Source organism: Chelon labrosus (genome assembly GCF_963514085.1).
Source record: "Chelon labrosus genome assembly, chromosome: 7".
Classification (NCBI taxonomy): Eukaryota; Metazoa; Chordata; class Actinopteri; order Mugiliformes; family Mugilidae; genus Chelon; species Chelon labrosus.
The window spans coordinates 28,512,416-28,536,849 of NC_140343.1; the positions used below are offsets into that span (position 1 = coordinate 28,512,416).

The following is a 24,434-nucleotide window of genomic DNA, read 5'->3' on the forward strand; positions in this document are numbered from 1 at the left end:
ATATCTGACACTTTGTCAGATATTCGTTGCTCTCATTGGTTGGAGGACTAAATGCCAGCCAGAAGGGCAGAGGGCCAGTCACAAAAGTGAAACAAACAATAACATAAGGTAGTAATGAAGGGGGCTTGCTTGGCAGAGAGAGGCGTTTCTGAACACATGAATCACATGAATTATTATTTAAAAACAGCAATGAGGAATATGAAAAATCCACATTAAATCATCATCTGATTAAACTGGATACTCAACTCAAGTATTCCTATTTTATTCTGTTTTATACTTCACTACATTTCAGAGTGAAATATTGTGCCTTTTACTCTACTTTGGTTTAAACATTTAAAAACTGGACAGTCTTACAAAAGTACTCCATAAGGTTAGAGACTAAAGCAGTGATTCCCAAACCGTTTGGGTGGTGACAAAGAAAGTTTAGCCCCAGTTAAACCTTATTGACACATTTGGCTGTTCGCAAATTTCCCTCCAGGACTTCTCAGACAATTTTATGCATTTTTTTTTCAATTATTATTTCCTAGCCCATAGAATTTCTGTCTGAATTTTGGTCATCAGAATTCACAATGCCTGGCGTCTGGGCGTCATAAAGTTGTTTTTGTTTACAACAAAATGGCAGTTGTTGGCAAGAAAGACATTTAGAAAATATTGACAGTGAAATTATTTTAAATGAGGAACACTTAACAGTGATTAAGATTCAGTTACATCCAGTGTTGCCAGATTGTGTGGATTTGAATTTTATTTTGCAGGTAAAAATAGAGTTTGGAGGGGAAACTAAATTTGGGATAATTTTGTCAGTTTTTCTAATGACTTTCTAATGCTGATTTCAACACAAAACCAAAGTGCATTTCTTTGTTCTAAGACAAGATGCGTGTCTGTGTATGTTTGCATGCATGAGTGCACTGAATGTGCTCTGCCTTTGCACAGAGGAAGATGCCAATTGTATTGTAACTAGTCCGTCCCCACATGACAAGCAATGTCTAGTGCAGTTCAGGCTGCAGCTTTCTTAAGAGTAGATAAGTGACGTCATGAAATGGCTTCACAGTAGCTACATGTGAATAGTTGTGCTGGTTAGCTGTCACAGTTTTTATGATAGGCTACACTAGCATAAGCAATCTGGGAGGGGCTGGAAACCATCAGCAATAACGTCACATAATTTGTTGCTCTGATTGGTTGGAGGACTATCCAAATGCATGAGATATTTGTTTCTCTGTATCGATTAAAAGCCAACCCATAATAAAATCCAAATGGCCACGTGAAAATCGGAGAAATATACATTTGTAGAACTTTCATGTTCTTAATTTGTGTAGCATTAATTTGTCTTGCAAATTCTCAGATTTATCCTTAGTCAGATAATAAATTAAAGAACTGTTTTGCAATGCATCAGTATTAAAAGTCGAATATTGTAATATACATTAAGTTGTCTGTGACATTTGTCTGTAAAATGACTATTTCACATTTGAAATGCAAAGACCGTTAAGCTGACGGTACTTGTGTAGTTCTATTGAAGTAGCTCCTTGAGGACACAACTTTCAGTAATATTTTCACAATACAACACACTTAAATCTGAATATTTCATGCGTCACAGCCTCTAACTTACCTAGAAATACTTTTCCATTTCTTCGTCTGGGGATGGCACCTCCTGCAGCTCCTGTGGCTTTCTGCAAGAAACAGGAAGTGAGAAAGATAAAACTGGATTAGTCACATTAAAAACATCATCATTAAACACCTTTATTAATTATCTTATTATATTATAGTGAATTGCTGAAAAAAGCTTTGATGCTTTGCTTTGGCAGATCCAGACGGTTGTCATTTTGTTAGAAATAGATGCTCGATGTTCCAGTTGCCAGGTCAGGTTACAAAACCAGGGGAAAACCCCAGCCATGGCAGCGTCAAAATTAAAGAATGATTAATTGAACAGCTTATGTTGCATAGACTGATTTATGGACAGTTATTATTTACAGTACACCTCAGTAACATCCTGTGTTTGGGCCTGTCTTCACTTGCAGTGCGTCTCATCAGCTTTTTTCATTACTACATACGATGTATGATGAAAAGGCAATATATATATATATATATATATATAGATAGATAGATAGGTTTTATTTGTCACATGCACAGTTATACATAGTACAATGCACAGTGAAATGTACTGTTGTACCTGCAGCCAGTAGTAAAAAAATATAAGTACTACAGTAAACAGTAGTTTGCACACAAGGTAAGCAATATAAGTGTAATGTACACCGATAGAGAAATAAAATAAAAATAAAAATATAAATATAGACTGAATAAAAATATAGACTGGTAAACTTAGAGGGGGGGGGGGGGGGTAGTTGTATATGTACATAAATTTCCAGTATTTAGCAGCTACATGAATAAAGTGCAGTGATATTTAAGTCCAGTTAAGGCTCAGAGTTGAGCAGGCGGATGGGTAAAAAAATCCATCTTTAACCAACAAAAACAACAAATATGCATGAGTGAATTCACTTAAAAAAATACGAAATCTGCATAAGCACTGATTGGAAACAAAACAACACGGTGCCACCAGCTGGTTTCCCTGCAGCTACAGTTGCTTCCCCGGTCACTTGGGGGGTTGAGAGACAGAGAATGCTGACACACTCGAGACCAATTGGACTCATGGGAAAAACAGCAGACACGGGAGCCTGCAGAATGTGAGCAGCTGTTTCTGACCAGATCCAGGCATGGAAATAGCAGCTCTTTACAAAGCAGAGCTGATCTGAGGGAAATTAGAACCAGTGAAGAAACACAGCAGCAGCTCAGGCCTTTGTTGTTCACTACAAACTTCTCAAAGAATAAGGGACTGCTTGGCTCCATGTGGGATTCTCTTCCACGCTGAGGGATGAGCAAAATGATCACTTTACATTTTAATGTGGGCCAAAGCAAAAACAACCACAAAGCTGTTACAGAGCTGGATGAACAGCTCTCTGACTCAGTATCAACAAAGCTGTGACATTAAAGTCTTTGACAATATTTGCTAGATCAGGGTTACTGCTTGGACTGCATGATAGTGCATGAAATAAACAGATTCTCTCTACTTAAAATCATGGATTGCGTATATTTTGTTTTAGGTGTGTAATATAATATTTTCTCAATCATTTATTGTTGAATTTGTATGTTCAGCTGACCTGCTGTCCACAGACCAAAAAAAATCTTTTCTAATTTATTTGTTCAAGGAAATTATGAGGAGATGACAGAACCATAAAATCAACCAATAGAGGAGATAGATAGATAGATAGATAGATAGATAGACATACAGGGCAGGTGGAAATCTTACCTCTTTGACGTGTCGTTTGAGGTGCATGTAAACACTCTGTCCCGTTTTGCGGTAGTGTCTCTCCACATGTTCTCGACCAAAGCCCAGGAATGTGTTCATACACACATACAGGCCACCCTCAGACTCCTACAGACCAAAACAAACAGTAAGCAGTAGCACCAGCGTTAAAAACAAAACAAAAAAAACCTTACAGTTTACCCTACCCCTTTACGCCTCTTCAGTTTTGTCTAATGTCAGAAATTCATCAGTTGGAATATTATTATTTTTTTTATGTTTGAAGTAGAGAAGTATTAATATTTTTCTGTTTAATAGCAAACTGTAAAGGTGACAGGGAGAAATAGTTATTGCAACACAGATGCAACACAAAAGTCACATTTCACACTCAACATATGTTCTATATCGCACTGTTTTCTGACCACACTACAGGCACAGTGTATATGTAGAGATATATGCCAATGATGAATCTGCAAGCACAGAGCTTTCTTGCTCAAACAGTCATTCCTGATCTTGACAAACATCCACAAATCCGTTGCAGCTCTCTCACTTCTATCAAGATGCGGCTAAAGACCCAAGTTATTACTGAAAACTGCAAAATCAAAGTCACCTTTTACATGTTATTTAACCCAAAGCATCCTGTTACAGGCAGTTACATGAGTAATTAATTTCAGGGACAGTTTCATCTCTTTGCTTTTGGGACGCTGAGGACATGTGTGCTTTGCTTCAGTTCGATTTAAGTTGTTAAAGCTACAAAAGGTCCTCCCTGTCTTACTTACGGTATCTAAAACAGCATGTGACAGGATAGCAAGGTTTGATCATTTTGTCACATTCAAAAGAGACAGGTGGCTCACAGTTCAGATGCTTCAAAAAGTGGGCTAACTTTGTTTACAGATATTAGACACCCCCCTGTACTTCGCATTTGGACGTGGACGGTCAGAGACAAAAACACTTGGAAAACACCCCGGCAAAACTAACCCAAACGTGCGATCAGGGTCGGCCTTATAAACCACCCCGTGATAAACCTTTAAGTGGCCCAGAGTGACATACGAGCCTCAACAGTGCAAGGACAAAAATAAACCAGTCCTCAGGCCAACATGATGAACTCCAGACAGCTGAGTCACCTTTAAAATAAAAAATAACGGCTAACTCCGAGGAAGTGGGTTTGCATCATAAGAAAGCGGTGAGGGCAAAAACAAACCATGAGATTAAAAAGTTTAAAAGTTTAAACAAAGGCAAATATTCATTGGTTGGTGCTCTCACTATAGTCTTGATCACAAAAAAAGGGGACAAAAGAAAGAAAATTAGTGAACAAATTTTTTTTTAAAAACAAAAAATTAACACTATAACATAAAAACACACATTACACCCACTACAGACTCACTTGTGGGCATTAAGATATGAGTATGTCCACACGCCATCATTCACATGAACTCTCCTTTGAACGCAGTAGTGAACAGACCCCAGCACAAACACTATTAAAAACGAAATGAAAGTCATTTTCAGGCAGATTGTAGATTACAAGACCCCTCACAGCGCTGCTGGAGGTCAGATCAATTCATATCTCATGCAGGTGTGCTGGTGTGTTTACTGGAGCTGGCTGAAGCCGTGGCCTGAGCTGGGCTCGGTGCACAAAGGGAAAACCCCTCCATCAGTCTCTCCTGAGATGTAAACACCATTTTAAATTAGTTAGTTCCTTTCGGGCTCACGGGGAAGGTGGCCACGGAGACACGCAGACACATTGCAGGAGATTCACGTGTGTTGTGAAGCCGAGCCAGAGCACACGGTCAACGCCGCCTGAGACGCGCATTTCATACCCAAAACAACACGCTCATGCCTCGGTGTGTGTGTGTGTGTGTGTGTGTGGAGGGGAGATTCGGCCACACTTACGGGAGAGTCGAAAGAAAAGGCACACTCGCTCTTGAACACCCTGTCTCCTGTTCTGGGGACCCTGATGGTGGGCATGTACGGGACCAGCAGCTCTCCTAGGTCTGCAGCCATCTTCGCATTCCTGCTTCTCGCACCAGAGTGCTGCGGAGCCTCCGGAGCAGCGCTGTCAGAGGAGAGGATGCTATTTTTAAAGCCCTCCGTCTCTACATTCCTCCGGCCAGGGGGGATGTGACGCTGAAAAACATAAAAATAAAACGACAGAGAGGGGTGGAGGCTGGCTGCTGCACGGCTAGGGGCGCAGAGGCTAAGTGTCAGGCTTTTGTTTTGTTTTGTTTCTTTTCTTGCAGTGAAAAAGAAGAAGAAGAAGAAGAAGAAGAAGGAGCGCGGACCTGCGCAGAGAAATTACATGGCTACTGTTGACTGTGGTGACGCCGCTCTGCTGCTCACAGGGATGGTTTACCAGAAGGACCCCTCCCACCTCTGAGGATGATTCATAAAGCCACCCACATTTACTACAGCCTGTTTTCCACTCCAGGATTCAGGAAATGCGGGATTATGAAGAGCATTGCTGATTGCAGGATCCAGCACGCACATCGAAAGATCCCTTATTTTATACTGTCATTGTTAAAGTTGTAAACAATATTAAAAAAAAATTAAATAATTACGGGAGAAGCCTGCTCTTCAGTCCTATTTCTCTGGATCGTTTGATCCAGTGTCGGCTCCACGAGGGGACAGCAGGGGGCAGTGTTTTCTCTGTCGTCTTTCCCAAAAGACATTTTCTACTTGATGTGAACTGTTATGCAGAACTTAAATGCACGACGGGCGGCTGCCACATGTAGCACTAACATGTGACCGTCCACAGGTTGGAGTAGTAGTTGTTTGGAATACCATGCTGATGTGTGCGTATAACCCATCAACTGTTCCCTCAGATAGGCCTATCTGATTTAAATAGCCTACTCACACTCCATGATCACAGGCGCTCTGCAAAGAAACAAATGAATGAACAAAGTTGTTTTATTAAAAAACTGGAAACATGGTAGCACTGCCCTTCATTTTTATTCTCATCAGGTGACTCACTGAAAAGAGGTCAGACAAAACAATTTGAAAGTGGTTTAAGTTTGTGAGTCAGCGGTTTTTGGCTAATAATCTCATGTAGCACTACAGCTAAAAATGATAGCTATCATAGCTTATATGATACCCTCTGACCAAGTTATGTCATTTCAATTGTTAGCTGTTGAAACAATTTTCTTGATGTATTTTTTATATTTGGTGAATTTAATTCTTCCTGTACAGCTGGGTACATGCATCTGCTTTTGTACACGGAATATGTTTTATTTGTTTTCAGCGGTTTGAATCCATTCTTCATGTGAAACTTCCAGTCTTTTGTGTTAGTCACAGTTTCAGGTCAGGACCAGAACAACATTAGGCTCTAGACCGAGTCAGATAAAGAGGATGGTTTATTTAACAATTAAACTCATTCAACTGAACAAATTCCATTTCCATCCAAAAATGCTCAAGATGCGAAGGGACATCTGGCAGCTTGGACAGCTCTGCTTCCTTGTCCATGCGTGGTTGAATCCACCACAGTGACACTGAAAACATACTGTATATTGCAGTTCTAATGCCAAACACTAGAAAACAGCTGAACTAGTTGCTTTCATTTATTCAGCATCATTTCCAGCACCAAATACCAGAAGTCTGGAATTTACAACACTTTGGTTTGGCTTTGATTTTTGTGCCATGTCAAAGCTGAATCTCTAGTCCAGAATGTTGCAGCGTCCGACCTGAAAAAACAGCTGACAGCACTGACAAGGAGGTGAAAATAAACTGTGTCTGTGCAACACCAACGACAAAAAAGATTGTATGACCATGAACATGAACAAATCCATAGCAGAAAGATACAACATAGAAAGTTCAAGCAAGTTTTAATCAGCTGTCAAAACATCACTTATTGACAGTTAAATTGTAATGTTCGTGGCCAGAAGTCAATATGTCTCATTTGAAGCTGTTAAAGCGTTGACAGTGCTTTAACAGCAAGTCCTCCTTTTGATCAGTACATCAAGCTTTTATCTTGTTAATAACTGAGCAAATGTTGGGAGTGACATTTGAAAACTCAGGAAGATGTTCATTTACTGCATAATATCCATTATATGACTTGAACAACCTCATCTTTCTCTCTATAACCCAATGTTATCAAGTTTGTTGCCCATGAGACAAGTCATGTCTGCAGAACTCTGCCACTCAGTGGACACTCCTGTTCATTGAAAAAAACAAAAAACAAAAAAACAAACAAACACTGAACTATATATTGATATAACAATTGATGATATGCTACATTAATGGATCATCCTGGCCTTAACTTGTCATCACATGGAACCCTAAAATCACGAGATTTATAAAACAGCCAAAACAAATACATACTGTACGTCAATGTTGTATATTTATGAGCACACTACCGACAAAGCTTTTTCCCATCTTCCATCCATCCACGTGTCATCTAATCTTGTATGGATCTTCTTTGTTGCATGTATGCATTACCCAGATACATGAATTTAACTGTTTGCTTCTTCTTTTCCCTTCTCCTTTGTTCCAGCTCCAGCTTTTTTCTATAAAAGCTCACCTGCAAAAGCTGCATGAACCCAGTAACGACACAACAAAGTTTGCATATAGACATAAAGATACTTTATTTAGCCGTGAAGGGAAAAAATGGGGGGAATAAACAGTGAGATCCATTGGCGCGATGTACTGATGACAGAAACATCTGGGATTAATCGTCAGGTATTGCCTTATGGCTATTGTCAATTAGCTCCTTGTCGACAGTCGGCAACTGGTACCAGGGGCCGTCTCCATTCCTTCTCATCAGTCGACGCACCTCCTGCTCTGCCAGTCTGTTGACAACAAGGAGAATTAAAAAGCCTTGCTTCCAGAAACGAGTGAGATTAATGTCTCTTGTGCCTATGGTTAAACGTATCTTGACTTGTGCTCAGACAAAGTTTGAGGTTTTTTTTCCCCCCCTGTCTGTTCGTCCCCACTGGGAGCAATCGAAAAACAACACAGAGGGTGCATGAAAATCATCTAGCCATTTAGAACTGGCTAAATGAAAAACAAAAAGCAGATATTACTGTGGGTTGATTTTTTTTTTAGTCACCTTCAGTTTACTGTAAGGCAAATTTGTGAAGGCTCTGCCAACATAATTAAATCTGTCTTATTGGAATCAAACATGTCACTCATGGATGCTGGTCTCAGTGCAGATGGATATAACAAAAATACAATCTCTCCTACAATCCCTTCAACAATATATTTAACGCTGTTGAACTGCTGGCTGCATCCAGGTAACTTTTGCCAAATTTTACAACAAAGCTTTCTGTGACACTTGTCTTTTGTTGTTAAAAATGTTTTATAGGATATTTGTGTTTGAGAACAAATGATCTCACCATTGCACCATAACACACACACACACACAGCCCTGCTGACAATCAAACAGACCACCACACCATCCATCACAACATCTCATAGACTGGGACTTGCACTAAGCTGCACTTTATTTACATTTCTTCTTCTTTTTAAGGGTGTTTTATATTTTTCATTCTTATTTAAATGTTATATTATTTATATACGTGCCTCTTAAGCTGTGAGTCTCTGCAAAATTTTGTTATGTTCTCATAATGACAATAAGGACTCTCGATTCTTGATAACAGCCTTTACACACTGGTGCCAGAGGCTAAAACGCCATTACTAACGCTCACCTCATGTCTGCCTTTTCCTTTTCTATCTGGACTGCAGCCATCATCTTCTCATAATCCTTCACTGGGGAATCATAGAGATTCCTTGTAATCCACCTGGTGATGGGGTGCTGCAATGACAGGACAGGATTTAAGTACTGAGTTAGTTTAAGGCTCATTTTATTGTTAATGATCAGTGATTACTTACCTCTAAACATTACAGTCATATTTGTGAAGCACATCAAGCACATGTTTATGAATATTAATGTTTTTCAAGTAGCTTGTTTTTTGTGTTTCTGCATCGCTTCCTGATTATATTAGCTGGAGTAATCCAGAAGGAACCAGGATACTGTTGCAGGTATACATGTTAACATAGCTTCTGACGACTGCTGACTACCTGCATAGCTTCATCCAAATAATGTAATTGAAACAAACATGACTTAATGACTGTGTGAAGTGAAGCAGAAGAAAGGGAGTTTTGTCTTTCAGCAATGAAATACTCATGGTTTAGATGGAACGAAATATATTAAAATGCTGACTAATATATGCAGATTAATATAAAAACCTAAAAAATGGCTTTGAATGACTACTTTCAAGTTCTACAAAATTTTGGACGACATGCTTGGTCACATGCCATGGTTGGTGTTGCCAAGACGGTCCTGCATTTGGATTCACCAGGAGGCCGGGGCTTTTCTCTGTGTGCTGTGCCTTTCTACCACAGTCCAAAGACCTGCTTGTTAGATCAATTGGTGACTTTAAATTGGTCGTTGGTGATTTTAAATTATTTGTGCGTGTGCATGTGAGAGTAATGTTTGTGTTTCTGTGTAGGTTCCTCCCCGTAACCCTCTAGAGGATAAGTGGTAACAGATAATGGATGGATGCTTGGTCACCATTTGCTGGCCACTACCGGAGACAGCAGTGTTGACAACCACGAGATTGGTGTCACATTAAATCCAGGTAAGCTACTCAGCTAATGTTAGCTAGTACATATCCTAGGTTTGTTTTGCATGAATTCATTGCTGGATTGGGTTTTAAGCGTTGCAGGTTACGGCGCAAACAGCACACCGTAATCAATAACTGGGATAATGTATATAAGGATATTAAATTATTAAACATTATTAAATGCTTCTGTGTTCCATGTAAACACCCTATTCTGAATGACCAAAACCGGGATTAGCGTCATAACTGGTATACTGGTAAGCATCTAAACAGAATCACAAAAAAAAAATTTGCTTACTTTATAGCAAATAGACAACAGTGGGGCGTATTCATTATTACTGTAATCCATTTAGGGATGATCTTGTACTAATGCCTGCTAGTTCACATTCATGGCTTTGGGGAAATTTAACAGAAATTAGGCATCATTCATTTTATTGTGATGGCATGCACATGTTGTAATCATGAATTCCAAATATAATACATGTCTGAGCCTATCTTTCCATGAACCAGGGTTCAGAGCATCTGAAAGAACAAGTGAGAGAAAGTTACAAACCTTGTAGTACTCCCAGTGCTCAGGTTCGTAGCCCTCTGGAATTTCAGCGAGCTCTGCCTCACCTTCACAACACAGTAACACTCAAGCTTAATTCAGAGCAACTTACTTTCACGTATTCATTAAACCACATATTTGACACATCCATACTCACCAATGAAGATGTTCACACATGTGACAATGATCGCCACAGGAATACCAGTCAGCAGGATGTAAAATTGCTGAGGAAATATAGAGAAGACAAAACAAAATCCTAAAAATTTTGTTGTTTTGCACAAGTCCCACCCAAGATTGTCAGTCTAACCACATCGCTATTTTTAGAATAATTATTACTCTCAGGCTCAATGGGCTGCCATTTCCCATAGCTTTTATTTCATCTTGTTTCAAAGCTAAACTTTAATACAAGTCATTCAAGTGCACCTTTAACATAAATAGAAATATGTGAGTATCAAACACTGTGTAAAGTGAGTTATTTAAAAAAGTTGCAAACGTTTTAAAATAAAAAAAGCTTTGAGGGAACAAAAAACATAAAGGGTTTCAGTTTCCCACTCCTGAGCAACTTCCCTTGAGTTTACAATACGGGTCTACTGTATCATACTGGTTACCGACACACAACTGCTGCTGACATTGGGTAGCTCCTTTAGGCATCTACATGAGCTCAACAAATGAGACGATATTACTGTACTCACCAACAACTTCAGAAATCTTTTGTCATAGAACTGAGTAGGTCTGACAACAAACAGTTTCTTTCCATGACCCCAACGGACAGCCACTGCAAAACAAGGTGAAGTCTATTGTCATGACCATGTGCCTAAGATATTGTCATTGTGAGTTTTAACATACTGAGATTGTATATTTATTGAATTTGTGTGTATTATTATGGAACATGAACTTATGTGGCTGTTATACTTAAAAGTTTGAAAGATAATCAGTACGTTATATTCACGTTATATTCTCTTCGTATTAATAAATCAATGATAGGCACTATGGAAAAAAATCATAACTATGGTCACTGTCACAGATTTAGTTTTGTTAGCATAATTCACTTAAATATATGCGCATCTCACTGAGATACTTTACTAAAATATGTAGATTTGGAAATATGCAATATATTCCAAAGTAATCAGGTCTTTGAACTATAAGCTGTTTATTCAAAACTACAGTCCATTACAGTATTTTGTACAGTGTTTGACATGTAAAATCATTAGGGGGTGTTCAAATCCATTAAAACAATTAATGTGCCAATAACCAAACGCAACAATCCACAAATGTGGTCATTTGTTTCCTTTTTGTTGACAGCAGGACAAACGTTATCAGCTAGCTTGTGTTAGCAAGCTAACAAGTCCCGGCGCAAGGTCATAAGAAAAGACTGCCACTATAACGGTCAAACTTCTCACTCTTCACACGGCAAGTCGGTCACTTACCTTTATCTGAACGCGGGATTGTTCGAGTGAGTAAATTTGCCGCAGTATTTCCAGATTTCAGTGGACTCAGTCTGGCTGCAAGAGCAGCAGCAGACCTGAGAACACTCATTCCCACCATCGTTACTGCGGGACGACAGCCCAACAAGACGAACTGTGATTGGTCTAAGAGGGAATGAAGCTGAAGCCGCCATACTTGAAAAGGGCATAGCGGTTTCTTTTTTGTAATCAATTTTAATCCCATTAATATTTTGCTACTTCAATTGGGTTTTAATATAGTTGCACATTAAACCATAAACATTTATTTGTTAAAAAAAAGAATAAAAATAAATAAGATTCAGTTGCATGCTGGGTAATGTGGGAAGTACTAAATTAAAGATGGCGGCGTCCTCATCTACAGGACGCATTTTGACTCTTTGCAAGCAGTTTCAAAATGTCTTTAGGATATCTTCGGCGATAAATGCTCAACGCTGTGCTGTTAGCTTGACCAAATGCCAGAATAGTCTTTTCAGGTAAGAATATGTTGCAGTGCTAAACGAAGATATAATTATCGATACAAACAACGCATTCAAGCGCAAAACTCAACACGCAGGAATGATCTGGCCCTCAAACACGGGTTGAGTAACTATGACAGTGATTGTGTACAGTAAATTCATTTTTCACAAATACAGCAACGTTATCTATAAGTTGTGGAGGAAATCGGAGCATTGATGAATTTGTCTGGCATTTGTGTTGTTTTTCCAACGACATTTTATTGGAGGTTTAAATTATTGTGTTTTCAGTGATGTAAAATACTATGCCTTCATAATTTAAATATCTTGGTAATGAAGAGAACAGGATGTCGTGACAGGCTCTAGATTGAATATGACAGGCTTCTGAAAGGAGAAATTGATTTATTGTTTTTTCAATTGTTTTACGTTTAATTATTGTAAGTACTGGGATGGCTGGTAAGAAAGCATCACAAGCTTCTGCAGGTATTTTTGGGAACTTCAAATGCATAATGATGAAATTGTGTGCACTGTCCTTTAAACTGTGTGCTGCTGCAACACTACACATTTCCCCACTGCAGGATAAATAAAGGATTATCTTAATTTCCAAAAGTTATAGTTTTATTCCTATCTGATTGTTCCTCAGTTGTTGTCCATATAAGTCTAATTGTGTACATTTTATTTTGTATTTTATTTTATCCCCGTGACCCTTAACAGGAATAAGCGGGTACAGAAGATGAATGAATGAATGAATGATTTTATTTTATTTTTTGCATCCACCAGGGAAAAGTCTCCATTCGTGGCCTCATCTTGGAGCAGTCCTATCAGCTTTGTAGGTCAGTATCGAGCTCTGCACACAACCGTCAGCAGAAGAGGACTGGAAGAGTTCTTTGACCTCCCTGAGAACTGGGGAGAGACAAATGTGAAGTCAGGTAAAACATGGGAATATTAAAGGATTTACCAGGAAGTACTATTGCTTGCACAGTGTGTATATAGTTTAAAAATAATAATAAAAAATATTGGTAACATTTCACCTGCGCCTGAATGTGGATCTGCATCAAAATTGACTATGCAGATATTTAGTTGGGCCTTAATCAATATGTTACAATTGTACTGTTGTAATTCTTACTTTGCACAATAGCCAGATATTAAGAATTTTATGGGTTCGCCACAATATTATAGGTGCATCATGGACTGCCAAACAACTGAGAACAAAGAGCAGTGAGGACCTACACAAACTTTGGTGAGCAGAGACGACACTGATTCGGCTGCTTTACAGTGGAAAGTTTATAAGCTGTGTTTAAGTCTTTCATCCTGTCTCAGGTATGTGCTGTTGAAAGAGAAGAACATGCTTCTCACACTTGAGCAGGAGTCAAGAAGGCAAAGGCTTCAGATGCCGAGTCCAGAGAGACTAAAGAAGGTTGATGTGATGCTAAAGTATCCAGTATTTCTACAGATGATAATATTGATGCATGATTTGTGTTTAAAGATATGTGGGTGTTGTTGGTGGTAAAGTATGAACCCTGGCTAAGCAATCTGTCTTATGTCCACCCAGGTTGAGCGGTCGATCATCAGACTGGAGACGGTGGTTAACGAGAGAGAGGATGCGCTTCGTCTGCTGCAGACAGGACAGGAGAAAGGCCGACCAGGAGACTGGAGGAGGAACCTATTTGGACATGTCTACTGGTGAGAGTGGAGTCTTGGCGTACATCCCATTACACTTACATAAATAGAAATACAACACTCTTAATTAACCTTTTAAGTCAATCATTTTACCCTGGGGATTGGGGAACCAGGCCAATGTGAAGGTCTCGGTGGATCATGGGAAGTGCACATCTGATTAATTCACATGGCACAAGCATTGACTAGACTTGGTTACACAGACTGGATTTTTTTTCATTTATTTTCCTTTATGGTTTATATTCAGCAACGTTTATCTGTTCTGGATCTAGACAGAACTGTTTTACCATAGACAAAGCAGATTTTCGACCTATAATAAGTTTTTAATTATGAGAATATGGCAAGTTGGCATCCATAATGAAGAAACGTATCTCCCCCAGGTATCGCTACAAAGAGTATGCTATACCTTGGTACATGAATAGAAGATACAAGCGCAAGAGGTTCTACACACCCTCATTTGTCCAGCCACATTTAAGGTAAGCTATTGAACATATGCAATATCATGCATTTTTGTACTGAGTTTATCCACTAGGAATGTCATTTATACATACTGTCAACCTCCCCCCCATAGGCTGCGCATAGAGAAGCAAATGCGGGATAGGATAAGGAAAGCAAACAAGGAGAAGGAAACACTGGCCAAATTAAAGGAGAGGTTTCCTCATATGAAGGTTCCTGCATCATGAAATTTCAAACTCATATTTTGTTAATGGGTTTCTGTGTGCCCTGCAATCTGAATCGGCTTGTTAACTGAAGATGTTGTTGAAACTGTCTATGTAGAGTGTATTTGTCCACCTGTTACTCAGTCCTACAAAATAAAATTATGCTACATCATCATGAATGGTTCATGTGTTTTTTTTACTAGTGTATAATATATGCTCACCTGCCAAAGTTCTAGTATAACGGCTTCATGATTGTTAAAAGTGTATTAAAATGGGGGGTTTTACAATGACGGAACTACGTGTCTGGACAACATGATTCAATGGTACTACAAACTGAAGCCTCCAAAATTAAGGAGGCTTCAGGCTTCATTGATTCAACAGCTGTTATTTTAAAAAATGCTTAATACGGTAACCTTCATGAAGCAAAGAGTTGTGTAGAACTGTTATATTAGGATGCCTTAATGATCAGCCACGTACCTAATGAACGGGCAATGGAGTGGATATCATTAATGTTTGGCAAGTTAGAAATCATGTAGATCAAATAAGCAGGCTATTACAATTACAACACTCAGTTAAAAGATCATTTAACAAAAAATGACTTTATTTTTAAAAGACCATGTAGCCAATGACGAGCAAGAGTGAAAATTAAATACAGATGAGAGCCGACAATCCAGTAGGCACAGGAACACGGATCGGGGCCTTTGCCTACGAGGAGGACGCTCGCTACACAGAAAAACAGGCTTAAGAACAAAAGAACATTTTCACCCCAAACTAAAAGTTTGCTCCTTTTATGTTCACTCTGATCAGTTTACTTTGTCAGTATTCTGCAGAAGTCTTGCACAACAAATTTTCTGTTTCATAGATTATTTTTTTTCCTCTCATTCTGATCTGGAAAATGTAACCTTTTTGATGCAAGGTTTGCACCATACACGCAACAGTTGACAGATAAGGCAGATACTGTTAAATTGTAGACGTCTGATTTCTACAGCAAATTCCAGACAGACATATGGACAATCCTTTTTAAATGCAAACTGAAAGAAATTGATAGAAAACGTGAGTGAGGTGTTCCTGAGTCCGGGTCAGAGGTGAAAGCTGATGATGATGACAGTAACAAGAGGGTGAGGTTGGGTGGCAAATCAAGGACACTTCCTATCCACGCACTGCTTTCCTCCCTCCTCATATTCCTGTTTGGAGATCCACATCTGCTGGAAGGTTCCCTAGAAGAGAGAGAAAATACAATTTCTTTTAAGGCTAACTCAAACAGAAAAATACTAGCAGGCAGTGACCTTTTGCATGTGATGTTATTATAAGAACATCGTGGGGGGAAAAAAGTTCATTTTAAATAAGTAATATATTCTTATTTGGCTTCTGTGTCCTTACAAGTGATGCCAGGATGGATCCTCCTATCCATGCACTGAACCGGCGCTCCACTGTGGTGTTGTTTGCTATCAGCTTCAGCCTCATGCTCTGCAAATTTACAGAAGAATCGAGAATTAGTATTTGCATTGCATTATTAAATAAACCCTAAAATATTCATATGACTGACATCGTACAGTATGTGGAAGAGTAGTTACAGTGATTGTTACTCACCGGAGGGGTTTTCTGGGACAGCTCTCTGTTCAGTCGGTCAGTGAAACCCTGAATGAGCGTGTTTCCTCCAGTCACCACCACACTGCCATACAGACCCTTAGATGAAAGTCAAAGGTCAGCAAATATGCTTTGTACAGGGTGGCCTTAAACTCTGAGATCTAAATTCCTCTCAGCAGATAAGAGTTCAATAATTTCACTTAGATAACTGGTTAAAAATGCCTTTTGCCACAGTAAGAAGTGAATGTTTCAGACATTCTTATACTCACTGGTCGTATATCAATATCACACATTCCCACACTGGTTGTCACCACGTGGCCGACACCTAACATGGTGTTTCCGGACAGGCCCTGAAGGTTATCAGACCAAACAAAAACATATCAAGTTTATTCACATAAAAGTACTTTATGAAACAATAATGTAGTAAGTTAGTACGATGCTTCCTGGAACAGAGGAGACTAGCCTTTTAACGACTTGTTGAGCAAATACACACCTTAGCATTAGAGGGGTCAAACAGCCCCTCTGGGATCTTCAGCCTCTCAGCTCCGAAGTCACAGTTGTAGCCGTTGGGCAGCTCATAGTGAACTGTGGGCATCTGTGCAGCAACCCTGATCAAATGGAGATGTGTACTCTGTAAGTTCACCGTTTTAAGATAAAATTAACATTTTAAGGAGATTAGTTTTAGCATGCCAATCTGCAGAGAAGTAGTAGAATTAAGTACTTCAATGAATTAATTGCAGCAATATAAATTATGACTAGCAGATAAAACATGACTTTTGCTTAAACGGAAAGCTTAGACCACCCCCAACCCAACGACCAGGTACTTTGTATTTCCTCAACTGATATGAAGAATACCCTATCCAGGATCAAGCCCCACAAGCTGCTGGACCAGACAACATTCTTGGGAGGGTATGCAAAGACTGTGCAACTAAAAGAAATCTTTACAGACATCTTCAATACCTCTCTGAGACAAGCAGAACCTCCAGACCAACACCATCATACCAGTGCCAAAGAAGTCTCCTGCAACATGTCGGAATGACTGAACAACTACCGTCCTTCATTGTGATGAAGTGCTTTGAATGAGTAGTCGTGCAGGATATTAAAGCTACCCTCACACCAATGCTGTTCATAGACTTCAGCTCAGCATTCAATACCATCATCTCACAACAGCTCATAGGGAAGCCTATAACTGGGTCCTGGACTTCCTTAGAGAAAGAACGCAGTCAATCCAAATCGGCAGCAGTCACTCAGCCACCACCACCCTGAGCACTGGAGCCCCTCAGGGCTGCGTGCTCAGCCCACTGCTGTTCACTCTGCTAACCCATGACTGTGCTATGAGTTCCAGCTCCAACCACGTCATGTTGTTGGTCTCATCAGCTACAGCAATGAAATACCATACAGAGAGGAGGTGCAACACCTGGAGAGGTGGTGCAACACCTGGAGAGGTGGTGCAGGTTCAACAACCTCTCACCAAACTTAAAACAAAGGAGGTTATTATCGACTTCAGGAGAGCCCACCAACAACAACAACAAAACCCCCTGCTGACCATTGACAGCTCTGTACTTCCTGGGGGTGCACATCACTGAGGACCTGTCCTGGACTGATAACATCACAGCTCTCACCAAGAGGGCTCCACTTCCTGAGGACACTAAGGAGAGCAAGTGCCCCCTATACTTTCAGGTTTTTATTAATGTATTGTGAAAGTGACAATAAACCTGACATGAATCTTTAATCTTAGGCTATGTGGACTGTAAGTATTGAGAAACGTGGGCCAGTGAATCAGTGGTACAAGTACTTTCAGGTTTTATGACTGCAATCTATGCCACTATTTTGCCAGTAAGTAGTTGGAATCTGTTGAACTGGACTGAAATCAACCATCTAAACTACAGAAATACAGAAATTCATGTGAAGTTGGAAATAACTTTCTTACTGTTCATCATATGGTGAGTCTGACACCTGCAGCACAGATGCCTGGAAGTCCTGGATAACACACTGCAAAGATCAAGACAGTGGTTGGTACACATTAAATACATAACAAGTGAGCACATTATTACAACTGTGATGGAAAACAAATGCAGAGTCCAAGAGTTGGCTGCTTACATTACACATGTAGTTGTGCCAAGAGCGGGTGACTTGAGGTAGTTTCTCCTTTTTCTTCCAGCTGGCTGGAGATCCCTCCCGCACCGAATCCTGAAATGACAAAAACAGTGGTCGACTCTGTCTGGACAGAAGGAACATGCCTATAAGGACCAACGCAGATGGTGCAGGCTTAATGCTTCCAAAAGCCAATGTAGCCATTGTAGTAAAAAACGTCTGTGACCGTTCTCAGTTATGTAGGTCATGTAATATCTAAAAAGCTGTAACAAGGGCAAATTGAGTTGTAGGGTTTCTTGTAGACGTTTCACCAAGCTAATTGGATGAGTGGCTTGGTTGTTTCAGCTTGCTTTTTAAAAAAAATTTTTAAATGTAACAACATGACATGTAACATGAAATACGTGGTTCACAATTTAAAACGTTTTACCTTTGATGCAATCATGTATGGAGGGATTATTTCAACATTTAACTCTTGAAATAGCTCCCTACACTGCATGCTCATGAAGTCTCCAGCCAGGGGTGACTTGACGATGCCTGTCAAGGGGGAATGCATAAAAAAAATGTTATTTACAGAGACTCAGTCAAGGTATCACATCTCTAAAGCAGATTTGGAAAGATGAGGGTTGAAGTTTGAAAGTACTTGAAAGTTTCAATTTCCACATAATACCACACTGACTCTTAGTCCATACATTCTCAGCTTGATCAACTATAGTGACGCCCAGTTTAGCACAGTAAGTTAAGTTACATGCCAATTCTGAAACCAGTGTCACCACTGTCAAGGATGAGATGCTTGCTCCCCAACACAAGGTGGCAACAAAATGCTGAGAAGAGAAGCACTCACGCCAATGGAGGGGTTCTGACTGCAAGATTTCTATTAACTCTGTAAGTTTATATGTAAACCAAGTAAAAAAATATCAGGTATGCTGCCACCTTATTGAAAACTGAATAATTCACAGTATTTTGTCATTCACCTTGCTGCAGGACGTAGCCATCGTGCACTGGAATTGCTGTGGTGTGTGTGGCTCCACTGTCCAGGACCAAACCTGTTGAACGCCCATTGGCAAAGCTTGGATATTTGAAGTGAAGGAAACATTAGGCTTTTTCACATACATAAAATACAGTATTAGTTTAACAGAAACGTCTCTAACCATTAAAACTATAGGTTTATTAATAAATGAACTGCGTATGCGCTGTCATTTTTATTCTAGATAACGTTGAACAGTAAAGGATACGCAGACAGCACAGCTGATTTGCACAGGAAGAAGGCAGGAATGTTGTAATGCTCAAACATCAACTCTGTTAGCTTCTCTCTTTTTGCTCGTGTGTTCCACTGCAAACACAAAACAAGAGTTAGACCATATATAACAAACTGTCATCAGATAAACTAATATGTTTTTTTTATATAGTGTTGAGGACCATTACAGGTAATAAACTCTACACTTCAAATCGCTTCTCTCGCCACACCTTGATTTCAGTTAGAACAAAGAGCACCTCAAAGGTCACTAGCTACTGTCAATATTTAACAAGTTAACAATTTAAGACAGAACAGAGCAGCAACTTCAATCACTAACTTTTAGAGAATTCAGATTTACCAATAGTTTGCAGTTGACTGATTAACTGAATACAGTTTGGCCTCAGCACAATCACAAAATATGTACTCAGCATTGTACAGACTCCAGGTAAAACAAAATTTAACTCACCGATGCTTCTGACATGAGCACGGGATGCAGACTGGGTTCAGACTTGAAATGCATCTTGTATGTGTGATCCAAAATGGCCTGAAAACTGTCCCAGTCCTCAACTACAAGCGGGTTAGAAGAGAAAACAAGGGCAGATTTTGTTAAATGACAGAGCACTGTGAAATTAAGACAGACACCTTCTTATTATGGATAAAGAGGTGAAAATATCAAGCAATGATCTGTGCTTAATAAGAGATAGACAGTTATTGAAATTCCTCCTTCGTGTAGCTTAACGACCTTTACACAAGCAAATATATACTTTCAGCACAAAACAGCATCTTCATTGTCTGTCTGTACTTTTTTGTGGCTACAGCATCATAAGAAAATCTTCTTTCATCATCACCTTGGCTGGGTCAGATGGTGGAGAAATTAGAACAATGATGAGTTTTTTTAGATAATAATTTGAGCACCAGGCACCAATGTTCCAGGTCACCCCTCTCAGGGAGCTGGGGGTCCCACGGTGCTGTTCTGCTGCAATTAAGATTGGTGTCACACTCACCTCTAAATAGACCCACAGCCAAACTCCACTGGACCAGATTCTGATGAGCATTATCATCCATGTCGGTGCACCGAGGCACTTGTTTGATATCTGCTGTCAGTAATACTTGTCAGGCATTTGCAGCTGATGTAGCTTTAAATGTTTTAAATATCGCCAAAACCCTCAGCATATACTGACAATCACTGTGGCTCAAGCTTAATAATTCATCTCTTGATTAGATTCATAACTAAGCCTTAAGTGTAGAAAATGTGATTTCACAAAGCCCAACTGGTCATATTTAAATTATTTTGTCAGTTGAAAATCCCAATATATTCAATTCAAAGACAAATCATTGCAATAGAAGAGCATAAACTTATAGTCAAATTGTAATTTTCTGTCAACTAATTGCTTCAGCACTAGACAAAAAGTGTGATTATTGATATATGTCATTTAAAGGACTAGTGTGTAGGATTTAGTGACATCTAGCAGTCACCAACTGAATGCCCCTTCCTGTCAAAGCATGTAGGTGAACATGTATGTCCTCAGTAATGTCACTGCTTGTGAGGTTTCAACTCTAGGTCACTGCCAAGGACATCTCTGTATATATGGACCCACATCTCGCGCTGAATGCTCGACACAAGCACAATAAACAAAAAGGAAAACACTCGCAGATTGACATGGCGGCAAACCAAAGATGGAGAGGGCCTTGGCTTCAATCACGAGGACGCTAGATGGAAGCGCTCATGATAATGAGTCGCCTTGTGCTTCAAATAATCTCATCAATATTCATGATGGACCACAGCCATCTATACGTCAGTCAGGGTTGTGACGAGCTCACCTACAAAGTCTGCTGTCAGACCGAAACAGTCTAATTATGGATATGGATCTAGCAGACTGGATTATAAATATTCATTGTCGAGTTTGCATCACAGACCTTAACAGAAATCTGGGTCACGTGCTTCCAAACAACCCATGTGCTGTATGTATATTTTTACCACCAACATGAATCCTTTTCCAGCACACACAGTAGAAGATCAATGTATTTATATTGGAATTAAGCACATGGGAGAAAAAGAATTAAAAACTGCACATCAGCTGAACACTCACTCATGCCATTCTTAAGTGGAGACATGACCTCCATGCTCTCTCGAGGTACCCTCAGCTGATTGGTGTCGATGTAGTAGGTGGTGCCGCTCTGTTTGCTCTTGTCTCCATCTGTCTCCATGGGCGTGCTGCCATCCTCTCGGTCAAGAGTCACACCTATCACTGTGGGGAAGTCCGCCTGAGCCACAACAAAAAGAAACAGAAACACAATGCTCTCACATGCCCAGTTTAACCAATATCAACTTCTTCAAGAAAAATAAGAAATACAATAAAACTGTCATCGCAATTTAGATCAACATCCAAACACTAAATAAATTCCCGCTTTTGTGCAACACAAAGGTGCTTAACTGTGAAGCAATGCTCCTCTGACTTACGAGAACAAACATTACAACTGTTTGGAAACACTAAAAAGTTTCTGATTTGATTCTATAGCATTTGAGCTTGTATTGGCCAATTCATCCTGCACAAACGACGTGTGTACATGATACACAAGTAACAGCGAGGAGGAATTCTCAGACGGGGTTTTTCTCATTGCAGCACCTCATCTCGAAACCAGAAGGAAATTCACAATCGTGCAATTTCTCTGGAAAAACAATAAGCCTCAGTGCAGGGAAATAACTCTACATTATTAATCTATCAGCTTTCAGCAAAAATGCTTCACGTTTTTCATAAATACATGTGATTTGTGATACATGTTTCCTACAAATATGAAATCTACTTTGGCGTGATGGAGGAAGTTGGGAATTTGAAGGATGGAAACCCTATTATAGTGCGCATCACACGCAAAGAAAAAGGAAGTTTATTGTCTTTGTCAAACTGATAGGTGGTGACAATTTGCCCTGAACTGTAACTTTGTTAAAAAAAGTAAAGAGTCATTAAGGATTTTCATATGTGAAGAGTTTAGTCTAATGTAGTACAACACAGGGGAAGGAAGAACATGGAAAAAAACAACATTACAGATTATTGAGAGTGATGGACAAACCAGGAAAGTTGAAAATAGCAAGTTTAAGTAGTGAAGTTTACGTTATGTTAAGATCACAGCAATCTGTGTCTATAATACTGTGGTATTTGGACAAAACTAACATCACTTAGACTGACAGTGTGCTAAGAGCGAGCATCCATCGCTCGCTTTATATTATCTACACAATCAAGTACTCCAGAATGATCTGAACTCAATTTATGCTGCCTGTCTCCAGGGTGACAGCCCTCATTTCTTGACATTGGTGTACCCCCAGAGAGAAGATGAAGATGCACAGAGGAAGAAAAGACACATAGTTAATCAGGTCATTTGAGTGATCCACTTACCTTGGGACAGTCTTCTCCTGCATAGCCAGCTCTGACAGAATAAGAGCCAATGTCGAACACCAAAGCCCCCACCTCATCTGCATAAACAAGAGAAGTACTTAGAAACACTAATAATTTCCTCCGCAAATAATGTCTACACTTTAAAAGACTCAATAAAGGCAATATTTTTATTGTCGCTATTGGATACATGGCAGTGTCTCTAGTTAGAGCTCAACAACTCTTTAAAAATATGCCATAGAGCCAAGTTAGTATAATTCCAATACTGTTAATACTGCCACTTTTTAGCCCATTGCGACATAACACTGTCATTGTATTTCTTAAGAGTATAATGTGTGTTATCTCCAAGAAAAGCTTAAAAAGTTTGAGTTATAATTTAGAACATCCAAAGTGTATTTATTTTTTCTACTCGAAGTAGATTCACCAAGAATGACTTACTACAGCAAGAGAAATGAACATATCAGTTGATCACAGGAGAGTTACTCAGTTACGACTGATAAACTGTAGCTTTCTGGTTGTCTGACGCTACAGACTTGTTACGGGTTCTCCAGATGACATCTCAATTGCCTGAAAATATCCTTTGTATAAGTAATTTTGTACTTTAAGTTAAATGGCATGCCAACTGTTTTACTTTAAAGTCTTCTCCTTAACTTACACCAGTTCACTGCACAGGTTGTTTTACTGAAAAATGTAATATGTAACGCTGTTTCATAGAGAGTACGATAATTACAACTGTTAAAAGACTATTTAATGTCAGTTGTGTACAAGAAAGGAATGTAACTGATATTAATGTACATTTTCTTTGAAGTGTAAAGTTCTCATTGCCATTAGCAACAACACGAATTGGATATTTGCTTAACTAACTGATAAACTTCATCGACACATTAGTGCTCTTACAACAAGTAAAAAGCAAAAATAGTCAGAAAGTTTTGTGCACCGCTAAACGGGCGAAACGAGATGCGTTCAAGAGCTCGGCAAGCCCACTTTCATTCATTTCCTTGCTAGCAAGATGATACCGGGTTTGGGTTACGAGACATAAATTAAGTTTAAGCAACAAGAAGGGCGGCATAGCGCAAAAAGAAATCCATATATTCTTACACTCGACACAACTAACATGCTAGCAAGAATATAGCTTTCTTCCATGAAGAAAAGCGTTAGCACGGCTAGCATAGCTAGCTAGCTAGAACGCAGGCTAAAGCTGTAGAACGGGGCAACGTGGACAACATTTTCATTTTATTTTAAACACGAGATCCCACTCACCGCCTCCATACACTCCGCCACTCATCCTCTATGATATCACAACAGCGACGTAATCAATATAAGTTATTATAGAAGAAACACAACCGCTAAACGGTTAATCACAACAAAGGAAATCTGTTAGCATGGATCAATCTAACGAAGCGGGCGCCGCTGCGTCGAAGCAACTGTCCAATCACAATGCAGCACAGCACCAGTACTTCCGGTTTAGCTCTGACGTGAATATCAAGTG

General features: G+C 39.5%; 4 protein-coding genes across 4 annotated transcripts in view; 1 reads left to right on the forward strand and 3 right to left on the reverse strand.

Moving 5' to 3' along the window:
• usp13 (ubiquitin specific peptidase 13) overlaps window positions 1-5,421 on the reverse strand; it is a 33,144-nt gene extending 27,723 nt beyond the window's left edge. Inside the window, exons 1-3 of the mRNA XM_084547954.1 lie at window positions 5,183-5,421; window positions 3,299-3,424; window positions 1,604-1,664 (exon numbers count right to left, since the gene is read on the reverse strand). Coding sequence (XP_084404080.1) covers window positions 1,604-1,664; window positions 3,299-3,424; window positions 5,183-5,293 — 298 coding nt within the window. The 5' untranslated portion in view covers window positions 5,294-5,421. The remainder of the gene's footprint in view (window positions 1-1,603; window positions 1,665-3,298; window positions 3,425-5,182) is intronic.
• Window positions 5,422-7,847: 2,426 nt separating this feature from the next.
• Window positions 7,848-11,986, reverse strand: ndufb5 (NADH:ubiquinone oxidoreductase subunit B5). The gene is made up of 6 exons (XM_084547635.1): window positions 11,818-11,986; window positions 11,083-11,165; window positions 10,548-10,614; window positions 10,397-10,458; window positions 8,929-9,035; window positions 7,848-8,070 (listed from the first exon to the last, which is right to left on the reverse strand). Exons 1-6 carry the CDS (start codon window positions 11,933-11,935, stop codon window positions 7,950-7,952), a joined length of 558 nt encoding a protein of 185 aa, XP_084403761.1. The 5' UTR covers window positions 11,936-11,986; the 3' UTR covers window positions 7,848-7,949.
• Window positions 11,987-12,159: 173 nt separating this feature from the next.
• On the forward strand, window positions 12,160-15,090 carry mrpl47 (mitochondrial ribosomal protein L47; the record flags this gene model as incomplete). The annotated part of the gene is made up of 7 exons (XM_084548718.1): window positions 12,160-12,326; window positions 13,086-13,234; window positions 13,485-13,545; window positions 13,626-13,722; window positions 13,858-13,988; window positions 14,363-14,458; window positions 14,554-15,090. 7 exons carry the CDS (start codon window positions 12,160-12,162, stop codon window positions 14,663-14,665), a joined length of 813 nt encoding a protein of 270 aa, XP_084404844.1. The 3' UTR covers window positions 14,666-15,090.
• Window positions 15,091-15,208: 118 nt separating this feature from the next.
• Window positions 15,209-24,345, reverse strand: actl6a (actin-like 6A). Its single transcript, XM_084548717.1, has 14 exons — window positions 24,206-24,345; window positions 22,949-23,025; window positions 21,647-21,821; window positions 20,023-20,123; window positions 19,555-19,652; window positions 19,294-19,388; window positions 18,750-18,856; window positions 18,329-18,418; window positions 18,159-18,220; window positions 16,722-16,836; window positions 16,498-16,578; window positions 16,232-16,327; window positions 16,022-16,108; window positions 15,209-15,858 (listed from the first exon to the last, which is right to left on the reverse strand). Exons 1-14 carry the CDS (start codon window positions 24,228-24,230, stop codon window positions 15,778-15,780), a joined length of 1,290 nt encoding a protein of 429 aa, XP_084404843.1. The 5' UTR covers window positions 24,231-24,345; the 3' UTR covers window positions 15,209-15,777.
• Window positions 24,346-24,434: the final 89 nt, after the last annotated feature.